This window comes from Suricata suricatta, chromosome 11, assembly GCF_006229205.1.
Source record: "Suricata suricatta isolate VVHF042 chromosome 11, meerkat_22Aug2017_6uvM2_HiC, whole genome shotgun sequence".
Taxonomy (NCBI): domain Eukaryota; kingdom Metazoa; phylum Chordata; class Mammalia; order Carnivora; family Herpestidae; genus Suricata; species Suricata suricatta.
The window spans coordinates 18,440,400-18,457,278 of NC_043710.1; the positions used below are offsets into that span (position 1 = coordinate 18,440,400).

Here is a 16,879-nt window from a genome sequence, read left to right on the forward strand (position 1 = left end):
TCTGGGAGTCACTAACAGAGAAAAATCCAGAAAGCTTATCTAGGCAATAAGTTCATGAACTATTTAATCTTTCTTCGCACTTGCCTAAAAATAGAAAACTGTTTCAATCTCGTCTGAATAGCAAAATTTGCTATGTCTAAAGAAAGTTCCACAGTTTGATCACCAGGCCACACAGCAGGACACACAGACACAGGGGAATCCATAAAGGCTTCTGCAGTCAAGTCTGAGATGGTTTGCAAACAATTTCCTGGAGACTCGTTTCTGTGACCACATGCTAGGTGTGGGGTTTTTAAGTCTTCCCCTGTGCGAGATTTCTGGTGTGACGATACACAAGTGTGTCCCTTTCACACCTGAGCACTTGGCACACGAAAACACTATTATTATCATATTTGTTTAAAGCTTATTGAGATTCTCACTATGAACTTGCACAATTTTTAATACACTACCTCAAAAAAGCCTAGGCACACTGTCCTGCACATCCATGCTGTCAGCTCTTTCCATTACTCACTCACAGGTCAACAACATGAGCCAATCATGTACCAGGCACGGAGAACTTGGCTGTTAAAAAATAGATCCGGGGGCACCTGGGTGGCTCAGTCGGTTAAGCATCCAACTTCGGCTCAGGTCATGATCTCACAGTCCGTGAGTTCGAGCCCTACATGGGGCTCTGTGCTGACAGCTCAGAGCCTGGAGCCTGCTTCAGGTTCTATGTCTCCCTCTCTCTCTGCCCCTCCTCTGCTCACTGTCTGTCTCTCTCTCAAAATAAAATAAAGACATTTAAAAAAATTAAAAAAAAAAAAAAAACATCTGGCACCAGCTTCACTGCACTTGCAAAATCCTAAATTGCAAGCAGGGAGGCTGTGAGCAAGCCGTGATGACCCGGCCCCGCGCGTGGTGTCCTGCCGCTCCTGAAGCGTCCGGCAGAAGAGCCGCTCCAGGGCCTACGAAAGTGCCCGTACAGGGAGAGGCACTCGAGTGACAACCCAGAGGACAAGCAGGTCACCAGTCTGATGAAAATAAGGAAAAAGCCTTCCAGACAGTAAAGGATATTTGCAGCCCAGACTGAGAGAGCAAAGCTCATCCTAAGAAAAGAATTAAGTAGGGGGGGAGGGAATCTAGAGATGAAAGAGTGGTCTTGGAAGATTTTTTTAAGGGGTCTGGGCTTTATCCAAAGGGAAATGGGACATCAGCAATCAGGCTGTAGGGGCAGCAAGACTAGAGGCAGGGAAAGCAAACGGGTCCATTTCCGCAATCCATGGGAGAGATGACAGTGACCTGGTGCGGGGCGGGAGCCGAGCAGATGGACAAACAGGGCGGAGCAAAGACACATTTAGGAGGGGAATCAACAGGGCTTACTCTTCTGGTATAGGAGGTAAGGGAGAGGAAGGAGTCAAGGACATCACAGAGACTCCAGATTGGAAAGCTGGGTAGATGGTACTAGAGAGCTAGAGAAAAGTGGAGGATACACAGGACTGGGCGGGGTGGGGAAGCTGGAGGGTCCAAGACCCTGGCGTGCGTTCGAGGCTTCCATTGCTGGGACCCCCACCAGGCTGACCTTGTCTGCATCCCCCAGCACACCGGGCTGAGCTGAATGCCCCTTACCCTGGCCCTTTCTCCGGAAGGTCCACCTCGGCCGACAGCGGGCTGTAGACGGGAATGCTGACATCATAGCCCTGGCGGTAAGTCCATGTAGAAAAGCCACCACCAGCCAACAGAGCCCTGAAAGGAAAGGATTTTGTCAGACAATGAGAAAGGAAGGTCTTCATTCTGCTAAGCTCTGTGGAAAGGAGAACTGAGTCTTAATTATATCAACAAACACTTGTTTACGGACTCACTTTTCTATAAAGACACAGTGCAACGCATTTTACACTCACATCTCCTGCAAGCAGCTGTGTTCTATCCCTGTGTTATCAGCCTTCTTCTGGGGTCCTAGGTGGCCTTTCTTTATTTTCCATTTTATAAAAAACATCACGGCCCAGAGGACATGCTCTGCTATGAACAGCCCCTCTGCTGCCCTATTCAGATCCCACTCATCTCTCCCCAGAGTCGCTCACGACATTCACAACTGCAGGGACACACAACAGGTCTGCGTGGGAAGTCACTTACCCACCCTGGCCCAGCGGGCACAGAGAGCAGCAGTGACGGCCAAGTGTCTGGTCCCGCGCCGCATGGCCCCAGCCCCCGTGCCACTGCCGCCCCAGGCAGGGCTCTCCGTGTTGTCTGAGCTGCGTGTGGCTCCCGCAGCCTCCCCCGGCCCTCCCCGTCCATTCCAGCTACTCAGTCCCCATTTAGGAAGCAAGCATCCAGGACGACCCTTACTGCTTCTCTCGCAGTTTGTGTGTGCTTCGCTTTTATTCTTCTTAATTAGGAAGCTGTGAACACACCGCTTTAATTGGACCCAGCAAGTAGTACAGTGACACTTCATCGGAGAAAGGAAGCAGGTGTTTATCACACCAACTTTTACTGTTATTCTGTCCCTGGGGCCCCAAACCCATCAAAACCACTTACAGGGGCCGAGTTTTGCCAGTTCCACGCACTGCACGGTCTGAGCCAAAACGTCTGAACCGAGAAACCACATTTTTTGCAATATTGATTGCTCCCAATCCTTTCTCTGCCCTGATGACAACCTGCATTCCCTTCTAACATGACCAGTTTAAGTTCAAAGATTTTCCAACCACCCCTGGAAATCCCACGCTGTTTGTTTAAGCTTTATGAAACCAAGAACTGGTTAGTGAGGTAATGTGCAGGCTCCAAACCCCTCCAGCTGCCAGCCTGCTCTGTAAAACTTAATGACGATCCTTACTACCAGCATATGGTCTAATTTCCCCTGATTAGCATTCGGCAATGAATCCATCCAACGTGAATTTGGGCTGGTTCCGTGACGGCAACGGGCCATATGGGGCCCCGTGACCTACGTCCAGAGAAACAAATGCGGATCCAACAGAGAGGCACCAGGCGGCCCAGGGAAGCCAGGGTGGTGGGTGATCAGGTAATTACACCCACGACCCCGGAGGAGGGGGCTGTGTATGCGGCAAGGAAGGAAGTAGGTGTGTATCACACCAACTTTCACTACAGTTCTGTCCCTGGGGCCCCAACTGTTATTCTGTTCCAGGAGAGTGGGGGCTGGGGGGTTATGCACTGCTAGGAGGAAAGCATGCCATCCGAAGCGTGGCTTATGTCACACGTCATACACCCAGGATCTCCACTCGTGACCTCAGCAAGCACCAGGACTGCAATTAGTCAAACCAACCTCACACCAGACCCGCTGCCGATAAGACTTCAGGTCCCTGTATCATCTTCTGCCAAGGGCTCCATGATATTTTAATGGACACAGTACAGTAAGCTTCCCTTGCTTTACAGAACATGTGTTTCACATTGAGTGAAAAGTGCATTTCTGAAAAGCACATTCTGTTTTCCCATTCTGTATCCCTAAAATCAGAGATCAGTTCCAAAGCTGCCCTGGCAGAGAGGGAAGAGAAAACTTGCAGCTAAAAAAGTATTAATCAGATGATTAGGCTCATGCTCGGCCAAGGGTTATGTCACTGCAAGTGTCCTCCAGCATTTTTAGCACATGGCAGGCCTTCCTGAGGCAAGGACAGCTCCTCTGTCACCGAGCCCCCCCTCCCCGCACGGTCTCATGCACTCCACCGCCCTGCTCCGGTCAGGCCTCAGATGTCCCCCCAGCTCTTCTCCTATCTGAGTGTCCACAGGGCCTAAACACAGTTCATCTGCAAGGTCAACCTTTGCATGTAATCAGGCCTGCAAATTCCTCAAACAGAAAGCCTCAAATTTCGCCAAAAAAACCCAACAAAAACAAAAAACCCAACCACAACTGACCAATTCTATTAGTCATCCTTACTTGTGTACTGAATCAAACTGTAAAAAAAATATATGCGACAAGGAAATCTGAACAGTGGCTAGATATCTGGTGATATTAGATTCCTACTAATTCTTTAGGTACAGAAACAGTGCTATAGTTATATACTTTTAAATCTCTTATCATGCAGATATTCAAATGGAAATATTTACAGACATAATCATATAAAGAATCAGGTGGGGCAGGGGCAGGAGCACGTACGAACGGAGAGCAGCCTCAAGTTAGCGAAGCTGGAGCTGGACGGGGCGCACGGGCGCACTGCGCTGGTCTCTTCTTGTATGTATTTTTTATTTTTATTATTTTTGAGAGAGAGAAAGAGAGAGACACCACAAGCCAGGGGGAGGGACAGAGGGAGAGGGAGGGAGAGGATCTGAAGCAAGCTCCACACTCAGCATGGAGCTGTACCCAGGGCTCAATCCCATGACCTGAGCCACCCATGCGCCTCATAGTCCCCTTTTTTTTTAATGTTTTATTTATTTTTGATACAGAGAGAGACAGAGCATGAGAGGGGGAGGGACAGAGAGAGAAGGAGACACAGAACCGGAAGCAGGCTCCAGGCTCTGAGCTAGCTGTCAGCACAGAGCCTGATGCGGGGCTCGAATCCACAAACATGAGATCTGACCTGAGCCGAAGTTGGAGGCTTAACCACCTGAGCCACCCAGGCGCCCCAAGTCCCTTCTTTTATAGAGGTTTGAAACCTTCCGCAACAAGTTAAATAAAACCCACACAAAGTGGAAATCTGGGAGAGACACATGCAAAGAAATAATAATAAAAATCCAAGGTAGTAATAATATTACAGAATATATATGAGAAAACAAAGATTCGTAAAGTAAGGCACTGAAGAGGTAGAATTTGCTCCTACTTAAATTAAAATGGGTGTATACCCAGGGTGCACCTGGGCAGCACAGTCAGTTAAGCCACTGACTTTTGATTTCAGCTCAGATCCTGATCTCACAGCTCATGAGTTTGAGCCCCATGTCAGGTTCTGTGCTGACAGCATGGAGCCTGCTTGGGATTCTCTCTCCCTCTCTCTCTGCCCCTCCCCTGTTCATGCACATGCATGCACTCTCTCTCTCTCAAAATAAACACACACACACACACACACACACACATAACATGGGCGTATATATAGGGGCACCTGGGTGGCTCAGCCAGTTGAGCATCCAACTCTTGATTTCAGCTCAGGTCATGATCTCACAGTTCAGTTGGTAGGTTTGAGCTCCACATCAGGCTCTATGCTGATAGTATGGAGCCTGCTTGGAGTTCTCTCTCTCCCTCTAGCTTTCTCTCAAAAAATAAAGAAAACTTAAAAAAAAAAAAAGGATACACACACACACACACATATATACATGTTTATGTATAAACCCATAGGAAAAGTCTAGAAAAATACATAGCACTTAATCATCTTTCAGTAAGGGAGTGAAAATAGAGGAGAGTTTGAAAGCATATTTTTATATTTTACTTTACATACACTTGCATGTTGTTACAATCTTGTACCAAGAAAGTACACGTTATCAAGTATATCATGTGTAGTATTTTTAAAAACTGAAAGAGAAATAAAGACAGATTTAAGCACCACGAAAGATTATATCCAGAGCAGACATTTCCTTCTGTCGTGGTCCTTGCATTTCCCCAAATCAAATCTTTCTCAAGTAATCACACCTACAACCTGAGACTTCAGGAGACCCTAAGAAACACTCTAATCCAGCCCGCCTGCTTTCTAGTTTCCAAATAACCTGACACACAGCTCCTGCTCAAACCAGCGTGTGCCCAGGGCTCTTCCGTCCTCTGAATCCAGGAGCAAGGACAAATAATAAGAAAAACTAACAAAGAATCTGCTCTCCCTTCCAACCAGAAGACCACCTAGGTTTCAAAATGAAATTTCCCGTGTGCAGAGATAAAAGAAGACTAGGCAGTGACTCATTACTTGCTATAGGATTGCCTCTAGTCACTTACAAACATACATGCACGGGGAAAAAGATTCAACTCCTGATCCTCAACACCTAAGTGCTAGCAGGAACTTAAACTTCTTCCTGACCACTTGACACTTTCCTGCAGAGAAATGAAACCCCATTTCACATATGCACTTGATAAAAATAAAATGCTTTCCCATGCAAATACATATGCCAAAACATCAGCAAAAAGTGAAATTTCCCCAACGGAAACAAGTCCTTCTCAAAATAAACCCAGAACAGCAGGTGGAGACGCTGCCTTCCTGACAGCTCTTTCTTCCCTTCTCTGTCCCCTGAAGCATTTCACTTTCCCAGAGCAACCAAATCCACACAGCAGTGCCCAGTGGGTCCGGCCGGGACTGAGGGCCAAACCCGCTTGCCTAGTTCAGCTGGTTTCTCACGAATGTATGGGGCCTGACTGCCCTCTAGTGACCAACCCGGTTTCTACACCCAAGGGGAAGAGTGGTCCTGGAGGGTAGGTCTCCTGTAGGGGTAACAGTGTTTCCAGACAGAAACACAACACTGACCCTACAGGGAAAAGTAGCACTAAGCACAGATTTTCATAAATGACGCCGGTGTCAGACTCCAGGAAGCTGAGAACACCGCAGGCCTCAGGTTACTCTCTGACCTTCACCAGTAACAGTTTTAAGAGTGAAACATCAACCATAATAAAATTACTTTTAAGTGAGTTTTACGTAAACTTACAACAGTCCTGCACTGTGAGCATTGTTCGGCAGCCCTACGCTGAGCCTCACCTTCCTGTTCTCCTCAAAGCCTTGAATCAAGTACCAGGAGAGGAAAGCCAAGCGGCACCTCATTCCCGAGCCTTCCGGGCAGCCCCCAGCCCAAGGGGTTCAGGCGAAGTATGAAAGGGCTGATGCATACAGGAAGTGACCTGAGAATCACGATCATGCACTCCCGGCCACCCCATACCACACATGCTGCTGGGAGGTTTCATTAGGAAGGAAGGAAGGAAAGAAATAGGAGCGAGGAGGCGAGGGAGGAAGGAAGGAGGAACCCCACTGACTGAGGCAACGGAGAGAAATGACAACCAGGCTGTCCCCACGCTGTCCTCTGAGGTGACAGGCAGTGCATGTCACTTTCACACCTCCACACCCCCTCCCACAGTGAGCTGTGGCTCCCCTTTTGGCCAGTGCTCCCAAATTCAGACAGAGCACATACCAGCCAATCATGAACCCGGCCTTGGGCGTGGGGGCGCTGCGCTAAGGACACCATAGGTCAGACTGAGAAAGAAAAGACAGTTTTTTTTTTTTAATGCGATGCTACAGGGGCGCCTGGGTGGTGCAGGCGGTTAAGCCTCTGACCCTTGATCTCCGTGCAGGTCACGATCTCACAGTTCGTGCGTTTGGGCCCCGCATCAGGCTCTGTGCTGATGGTGTGGAGCCTGCTTGGGATTCTGTCTCTCCTTCTCTCTTTCCCTGCCCCATTTGTGTGCACTCGCTTGCTCTCTCTCAAATAAATAAGTAAACTTAAAAAATTTTTTTAAATAAATAAACTAAAATGCAGTGTGACAACGGAAGTTCTGGCCGGTTCTGCACAACAGATGTAAGTAGGTTAGGTCTCACAACTTCTAGGTCTTGAGGAGGCAAATGCTGAGGACAGTTTTTGTATTTTAGCCAACAATTCTGATGACACAGTCTGTCCCACTAGGCTTGGAAATGCGACTGCACGTGAAGGAAAGGGTCTCGCACATCCTTGGCCGTCAGAAACCCACACAGGGCCAGCCCCAAACACACGCACCTGTCTCGGGGGACATCCAGCGCCGTGTTGTAATCGGGGGGGCCTCCGGGCAACATGTTGAACAGCACGTGGTTTGTACCTCGATCCCACCTATTGAAACATCACACACGCAGGGAAATTCACATGTCAGCTCCCAAGAAACAAAACCAAGCGTCAGTTGCTGGACGGCAGGTAGCAAGTACCCCCCACCCAAAATAGGGCCGCTTCTCGGGCGTGCAAAGCCAACTGCTAGAAACCCCAAGAGGACATCACACAGCAGCCTGGTCCCTCGGAAGAAAACGGGGGTGATGTGCACTTCAAGCCTGCCCGCTACAGAAGTGGCCGTGATCGTGACAACCTGAACACGATCTCAATGTTCACCGTCTGGTTAAAGCAACAGGAAGTACATCAAATAAAAAAGGCTGGTGCAAATACAGCACGGAACGTGTAAAATGGAATGCTAGACAACTCTTAAAATTATATAGCACAAGAATATGAACTTATTTGGAAATAGATTCATAACAAATTAGTGGAAAAGGGCAGCACAAGAATATAAAACGTGTAATCCCTTGACAAAATGTATAGGTGCACTCACATATGCACATATTTCATACAAAAATGTACATATACATGCATATGTATTTATTTTTTTATACAAAAGTGACTGGAAGGGGCACCTGGGTGGCTCAGTCAGTTGAGCCTCTGACTTCGGCTCAGGTCATAATCTCATGGTTCATGAGTTCGAGCCCCACATCAGGCTCGCTGCTGTCAGCCTGTCAGCATGGAGCCTGCTTCGGATCCTCTGTCCCCCCCTCTCTGCCTCTGCCCTGCTCACGCTCTCTCTCTCAAAAAAATAAAACATTAAAATAAAAAAGAGTGACTGGAAAGTAACATCAGAGCAGCGTCAGGGAACAAACCTTACATTCTCCTTGCTTACTTGTATTTTCAGACTTCTTACAGCGAATGTGACTGTGTGCATGATAAAGCGGGGGGACACTTCAATGTAAAGGGAAAGGCATGGGGGGACGAGCCATCCTGAGATTCTGAAGTCGGGGACGCCGGGAGCCCACAGCACCAGCGCCGGCGGCAAGCGGCTCATCGCCGGTGCAGCGGCCGGCTGCCTATGGCACTGGCCTCGGGCTGCAAGTGAGTCTCTCGCACACGTGCCCTCCCGGGAGGAAGGTGGCAGCAGCTGGAGGCTCTCCCTCTCCCCCGCCTTCCCTTCAGCTGCCCAGAGGACGGCTCCCGGCTGGGAACGCGCTGGCTACCTAGAGAGCTGGGCCAGGGCTTGTGCGGTCTCCTTAATGCGGAGCGTGTTCTGGTTAAGGACATCAATGGACGGGACGAACAGGCAGGCCCGGCTGATGTCGTCGGTGTAGTAGTCGCTGTCGGAGATGGCCGTGAGCAGTTCGTTGTACTCCCGCGAGATGGTGTTGCTGACCGGCACGCCGAGCTCGTCCACGTACTTTTTCAGAGAGTAGATGTACACCTTGATCTTGTTCTTGGGGTTGAAGCCACAGCGGTAGACATCGAAGCACGTGTGCATCCTGCAGCTGAGGTCGCCCCGCTCGGGGACGGGGCTGTCGGCGGGCAGCCGGACCACCGGCACGTCGCGGACGCTGCGCTTCTCTACGCTCCAGTCGCTGGAGGACTCGATGGAATGGGGCCAGAACTGAAACATGCCGGTGGCGATGAGGCCCAGCAGCACGATGGAGAAGAGGCTGACGTAGTAGATTCGGTGCTTGGTCTTCATTCTCGGGATGAGGGCCGGACCCCGGATGTTGTACTTGACCGAGGCGCACATAATGGCACAGACAGCCTCTTCCTCACACTCCTAGTTCCGGGGGAGAAACGAGAAAAATGAAGTCTTTGGAAGTAGCACATGACCCTTGGAAGGACTTCTGACTCTTAGTGTACCGATTTCTTTCCCCAAGTGATCTGATGAGACTCTAAACAGGGATTTTTGACCTTTCTCATAAACAGATACAAATATATACTTGTACATTAAATATATGCCATAGGACACATCAAATACTATACGTACTAAACATACACATTGATAAGTATAAAAGTAGAACTATATCTTATAAATATGGATGCAAGAAAAGCATCCGGGGTAAATGTGTGGGGCCCAGGAAGAGGGGCTCTGACCAAGGAAGAAAAATCAAAAGTAGAAGCGCTAGATAGCTGGTTTTTGATCACACTAACAGAACCTGATGCTTTGGGGCACCTGGGTGGCTCAGTCCGTTAAGTGGGAGACTTTGATGCAGGTCATGATCTCGTGGTTTGTGAGTTCGAGCCCCACTTCGGGCTCTGTGCTGACAGCTCAGAGCCTGAAGCCTGCTTCAGATTCAGTGTCTCCTTTTCTCTCTGCCCTTCTCCTGCTCATGCTCTGTCTCCCTATCTCTCAAAAATAAATAAACATTTAAAAAAAGAAAAGAAATGGATACTTCATCTGGACAAGCTGACTCCTGGTTACTCTAAGCTCTGCTTTCGTTCCCTTAGTCGATCAGCCCCATCGAGCGAGCACCTACCACGCACTGGGCAGGAAACCGGAGGAAAGCAGAGGCCCCACCTCACGGGAACAGAGACTCCACTGAGGGACGGTAAGACAAAACTCTAACAAGACGCAAAAGGTAAAAACATCACTAGGAAAGTATCAATGAAGTGTCAGGGGTTGTCAGAGAAGAAAAGATTAATCTTTACATGAAATACACCTTGGTCCTTCATAATGAAGGTGACACACAACACACTCAGATGGAAGGGAGGAAGGGAGGAAGGGAGAAAAGCACAGGGAGACAGGGAGGGAGGGAAAGAAGGGCCAACGTGGTGGAGCAACTTCCAAAGCCTGATGCTAGCAATGCTTTACACCTTTGAGCACACGTGCCACCGTTCTAATCAAAGGGCAGAATCAATGTCCCTTCCCCCTGAATCAGGGCTCACCTCGTGACTTGCTCTGGCCAAGAGAATGTGGCAGAAGTGACATTCCAGGGCTTCTGAGCTCAGGCCCTAAGAGACTCTCAGCAGCGGCTCCTCTGGGAACCCAGCTGCCAGGCCGCAAAGCAAGCTGGGCTGCCAGCTGACGGCCACTGCAGGGAGGCCCCAGGGGAAACTGCGGCACAGACTGCAGAGTCCGGAGCAAATGCACGGTTGTTACCGTTGAAGCCACTGCAGTTTGGACTGGTTTGTCACACAGCAACACGTAGACGAAACGGCTGACAACCATCACTGACTGATAGAAAATTCTTAGTCCTCAACTGAAAAGACAGACTTTCCCTGTAGATCACAACAGGAGATCCTCACCAAACAACCCTGCCCCATCCGGTACCTAGGTACCGCATAGGGAGGGCGGAGCCATGTGTGATGCCACTGCGTGTCACAGACCCACCAGCTCACCGCAGTAGGCGACTTTGGCATGTGTGTGTCACAGTCCCAACCTATGAAATAATCCAATTCTACTCACTGGTCTTGCAGAAAAGCTATTACTCAAAAGGGAAACAACTGAGAAGTTCATAGATCATCTTAGAGTTTAACAAGCATTTTTACTTGGACTAAACGGAGCTCTTCCCAATCGTGGCCCCCGCTGCAGACCTGCCCCCTGCCCGGCTAGCAGAGCACTGCCAAGCCCTGAGTGTCGTGATCCTTTTCAGCTTTTTGGGCAAAACGTAAGTAGTCATGAAAGATTTCAGCTCTTTTTTTTTTTTTTTTTTTAATTTTTGATACAGAGAGAGACAGAGCATGAGAGGGGGAGGCGCAGAGAGAGAAGGAGACACAGAACCGGAAACAGGCTCCAGGTTCTGAGCTAGCTGTTAGCACAGAGCCTGACACGGGGCTCGAACCCACGAACGTGAGATCTGACCTGAGCCGAAGTCGGAGGCTTAACCGACTGAGCCACCCAGGCGCCCTGAAAGATTTCAGCTCTTGAGACCATGGGCTGGAACCTAAGATTTGCTTTTCACAGACTAATGCATGAAAGCGCATATATTTGAAACAAAAATTATCATCGTTGGGGAACTTACATCAGCCATTCAGTATATACTCACTGATTCCAGGAACACGGATTCCAGAACATGGGACCCTGAGAGTGATTTCACTTTTCCTGCTGTTCTAACAACCAGCTTGCCCCTACTCCCTACCACCTCCCAGCCCCCTCGCCCCTTCCTGGACACACTCGGTGTCTCGGTGGGACCTGGAAGACAGGAAGCCTCAGGACGAACGTGTGCCGGGCACTGCAGGCGGCACTGCCGCAAGTCAGAATGTCCCCAGGGTCCCCAGGTGCTTGTACCCTGAATCAGGGGTTCACGAACACCCAGCGGGTGAGAATCATGGAGTCCATGGCCCCAGTGCTGGAGCTCTGTACCAGCAGGTCTACAACAGGTCACAGAACCCATCAGGGGGGCAGGCTCCTCGGGGTTCACGTGGGGCAAACAGGTTTGAAATCTTTACCGAAATTAAACAGACCACATTTAACACAGTGGCTTTCACACTTTGTTGGTTTTTTTCTTTTTAACTGAAACCTATCATAAGAAGTACATTTTATACTGACCCAATACAGACACAGGTGTGAGCGTGTGTGTGTTTGTATTTGAAATTAAAGCTTGAGAAAATATTTCATCTTGGTACCCAGTACTAGCCAGAGAAAATGTAATGAATACTAAATTTTTTCTATTCTGTTTTTCTACTGCTTTTTAAAAATGCTGGCCTTACCTACTAGATCAATTCAGTCACCCCAATATGGGTCACCCACAGATTGGGAAAATGCTGATTTCGTATGTAACAAAAGTGCGATTAATGGAACAAAAATAGAATCCACACATGAACTTACAAATGCTCACGAGTTACAGACTATGAAAAAGGCACTATCACAACAAAATAAGCCTAAATAGAAGAAAATAATAAAAACTCAGTAACTAACTATAGAAAACAAAATAGAAAGGATCAACGAACCTAAAGTTTGCTTTTTTAAAAAGATGAATAAAATTGACATTAGATACAATACTGGTAGGATTGGGGCACCTAGGTGGCTCAGTCGGTTAAGTGTCCAGCTTCCGGCTTCAGCTCACGTCATGATCTTGCAGTTCGTGGGTTCGAGCCCCACATCAGGCTCTGTGCTGACAGCTAGCTCAGAGTCTGGAGCCTGTTTCAGATCCTGTGTCTCCCTCTCTCTCTGACCCTCCCCTGCTCACACTCTCTCTGTCTCTCAAAAATAAATTAAAAAACATTTTGAAATTTTTAAATAAAAAAACTACTGGTAAGATTAATCAAGATAAAGAGAAAAAAAGCACAAATAAATATCTAGAATGAAAAGGGAAACATAACTCTAAATGCTACCTGTATTTAAAAGATAATATGGTATCAATGAACATATACCAATATATTCGAAAACTTAGATGAACCAGAAAAATTCCTTAAAAATATTTTTTGTGGGGGGCACCTGGGTGGCTCAAGTTGGTTGAACATCCGACTTCGGCTCTGGCCATCATCTCGCAGTTCATGAGTTCAAGCCCCACATCGGGCTCTGTGCTGTCAGCGCGGAGCCTGCTTCTGATCCTCTGTCCCTTTCTCTCTCTGCACTTCCCCTGTTTGTGCTCTCTTTCAAAAAGAAATAAAACCTTAAAAAACTATATATAATTTCTTGAGGCACTGGGTGGCTCACTTGGTTGAGTGTCTGACTCTTTGATTTTTGCTCAGGTCATAATCTTGAGCACTCTGAGCTGACAGTGCAGAACCTGCTTGGGATTCTCTCTCTCCCTCTCTCTCTGTCCCTCCTCTGCTCATTCTCTCTCTCTCTCTCAAAATAAATAAATAAACATTTAAAAAATATATATATATATATAATTAATCAAGGAGAAATAGCAAACCTGAATATTTTGTATAACATTAAAGAACCAAATCAAAAATTTAAAAATCTTCCGAGAGAGAAAATCCCAGGTCCAGAGGATTTTCCAAGTTTTACTACACATTCAAGAAATTATTCCAATATTACACAAATTAGTTCCAACTTCAGAAAGACACTGAAATCTTTCCCAGCTTATATTAGGAGACTAGTATAACCTTAATACCAAACCCTCACACAGGTGGTTTTCAAAGTATGTGAGAGCCCCAGGAGGCCCCTGGAATCCTTTCAAAGGCTCTGAGGTGTTTTTTTTTTATGTTTTATTTATTTATTTTTGAGAGAAAGAGAGAGAGAGACATGGCATGAGCAGGGGAGGGTCAGAGAGAGGGAAGGAAACACAGTATCTGAAGACAGGCTCCAGGCTCTAGCTAGCTGTTAGCACAGAGCCTGATGCATGGGTGAAGTGTTTTTATAATAATAATGATAAGACTTTTTCACTTTCATTTTTGAGGCCCCGTGATCCATGGTATTGCAAAGACTGACTGCAGAAATATGAGAATCCAGCTGTTCTGACAAGTTTTTCCTAATATAATGAAAGATACCAATTCATAGATTCAAGATCTCAAGTCCAAGCAGAAAATATATAAAGAAAACTCCACCTAGATATGTTAAAGTAAAACTACTGAAAAGAAAGCCAAAGAAATATGTTAAAAGCAGCCAGAGAGGAGAAAAATTTATCCAAGGTAGATAAAAAACATGTTATGAGCAAAACTATAAAATATTTAGAACAGAGATCTCTATGGCTTCTGAGCAGAGAATGATTTCTAAAGCAAAATACAGCGGAGGAGCCAAGATGGCGGAGAGGAAGGGAGCTCTGTAAACTTCGTCTGCCCCATCTATTGAACTGAGAAGGACATTACTCTCATCTGCAAGAGCAGAAGGAGAAAATACAGACTCAAGAAAGAAGAAAACCTCAAAGATACCTGAGTGAGTGAGTGCAAACTAGGGAGATTGGAAAATGGGCCAGCCTGAGAAGGGCAGGGGAGGTAGGAGCCCCAGCCCAACACAGGGCAAGCGCACAGAGCCCAAGAGACAAAGGGAAGAGACAGAGAAACTGAACACGCTCATAGTACTGTCTCTGGGGAAGAGATAAAGAACATTTAGCCACGCTCAGAGAGAGAAACTCTCACTCCATAGATAACTACTGGGTAGCCCAAATCCCGAACCCGGGTGGCACAAGGGAAAGAACAGCTGCCAGCCCTGCACCATCCCGGCGGGGAGCTGGCAGCCACAGCAGCGGCGGCACCAGGGGCGCTCACTTTGACCTCATCTGTGGGAGTGGGAGCACGCACCTCATTTCCACAGCGCATCTCGCCTCCAGCAGTGGCCGCACGAATCCTGAATCCCGGATGCCAACAGGAAAAAAATAGCCCCCACCCCTAAGTGATCCAGGCAGAGAGTTGGCAGTGGTGGAGGCTAGGGCTCATGCCTGGCTGCAGGAGCTCGCAGCTCATTTCCGGCAGCGCCCAGTGCCTCGGAAAACAGCAGCGCAATTCCCAGCCAGCGCCAAGAGAAACTGCTCCCTCCCCCTAGGCGATCGCTATCCCGGCTGGGGGGTGGGAGTCCACGGTGAATGTGAGGGCATGTACTTCACCTCCTGCTGAGCACCTCACCTCAGGCAGCACACCTCGCCTCAGGCAGCGGCAGCACAAATCCTGGCCTGAGCCAAAAGAAACTGATCCCTCTCCCTAAGACCCAGACACCAAAGCAAGTACATCTCATCTGTGGTAGCATAAAAGTGCATGGACTAGGACTCTGAACCGAGGCGGGCCTGGAAAATAAATACAACTTGGCTCAGCTGTGGCACAAGGAGATCAGACTCATTAGAGTGGCCTACAATGCTTAGTTCCAGTGGAGCTTGGCATGCCTCCATTATACTCTCAGCAGCCACCATGGCAGAGCCTCTGAGAGCAGCCCCCGAGACCTACTACACCAAACCACACCTATCCACAAGGACGAGCTGCTACTTTTTTTCTTTTTTTCTTCTTTTTTCTTTTTTTTGGTACTTATTTTTTATTATTACCATTTTTACTTAAAATTTTTTTTAAATTTTTACTCCTTATTTTCCTTTCTCCTTTCTCCCTCTTTTTTTTTCTTTATTGCAATCCAGATATATTCTCCTGTATCTCACCCTTATCTCTCCCCTCAAATGGTCATATACTTTTAGACTGTCCATCGTCCTTCATTGTCTCTGATCCCCTTTATTTTTTTTCTTTTTTCTTTTCTTCTTTTCATCCCTTTCCTCTCCATTTTCTTTCTTTCCTTTCCCCCTTTTAATTTGTTTGTTTGTTTGATTGATTTGTCTGTGCGTTTGTGTGCTTCTGATCCCTCTGTGTTTGTCTGTCTGTTTTCCTTCTTAGGGCTACCCCAAGAAACAAGCCAAAGTGTGCATGACAGCAAGTCCTATATATCGCTGAGTTGGGAAATAAAATATTCAAAGGCACAGCAAGAGAAACTGAGAGACACTATGAAAAGAATATTTCCTGAAACGACAGGCCCTGGACAGTCAATAAGCCTCCTTTAACAGAGCAATATTAACAGGTGCACAGTGCACAATGAGCTTTTTAAAGCTGATAAGAGACAGAAAACTAGCAAAAATGACGAAACAAAGTATTCTCCCTGAAGAACCTCCAGGAAGAAGTCACAGCCACAGAACTGCTCAAGGCAGATCTAGACAACATACCGGATCAAGAATTTTAAAAACCTGTCATAAAATTAATCGCTGGGGTTGAAAAAAGCATCAAAGAAGCAACTGAGACAATGACTAGGAACTTTGAAAATAGGTGTGATGAGTTTAAAAAGGCTATAACGTGGCCTTATGAGGTGAATGATAAAATGGAGGCGGTCACCTCAAGGATTGACGAGGCAGAGAGAAGAATAGGTGAATTAGAAGATACAGTTATAGCAAAAGAGGAAGCTGAAAAAAAGAGAGAGAAATTGATCCAGGAGCAGGAAAGGAGAATTCGAGACCTGAGTGATGCAATCAAATGGAACAACATCCATATCATAGGAATTCCTGAAAAGGAAAACAGAGAGAAAGGTACTGAAGGGATACTAGACCAAATTATGACTGAGAATTTCCCAAGCCTGGAAAAAGAAACAGACATTCAAATTCAAGAGGCACAAAGAACCCCCTTAAGTAATTTGAATCGACCTTCGGCACGAATTATCATAGTGAAACTGGCAAAATATAAAGATAAAAAGAGAATTCTGAAAGCAGCTAGGGATAACAGATCAAGGGAGACTACTGAATACTGAAGATGAACCATGGACTGAAAGGAGAGGGGGAGGGACGGAGGGGGTTATGGTCATGGTGGGGGGCACTTGTGGGGAGAAGCACTGGGTGTTATATGGAAACCAATTTGACAATAAACTATTATAAAAAATAAAAATAAAAATAAAAAATAAATTTTT

At 47.1% G+C, this 16,879-nt stretch overlaps 1 protein-coding gene across 2 annotated transcripts in view; it reads right to left on the minus strand.

Moving 5' to 3' along the window:
* EXT2 (exostosin glycosyltransferase 2) overlaps positions 1 to 16,879 on the minus strand; it is a 136,071-nt gene that overhangs the window by 111,939 nt on the left and 7,253 nt on the right. For both annotated transcript variants that reach the window (XM_029956193.1, XM_029956192.1), the window contains exons 2-4: positions 8,838 to 9,403; positions 7,591 to 7,680; positions 1,603 to 1,719 (exon numbers count right to left, since the gene is read on the minus strand). In XM_029956193.1, coding sequence (XP_029812053.1) covers positions 1,603 to 1,719; positions 7,591 to 7,680; positions 8,838 to 9,373 — 743 coding nt within the window. In that variant the 5' untranslated portion in view covers positions 9,374 to 9,403. The remainder of the gene's footprint in view (positions 1 to 1,602; positions 1,720 to 7,590; positions 7,681 to 8,837; positions 9,404 to 16,879) is intronic.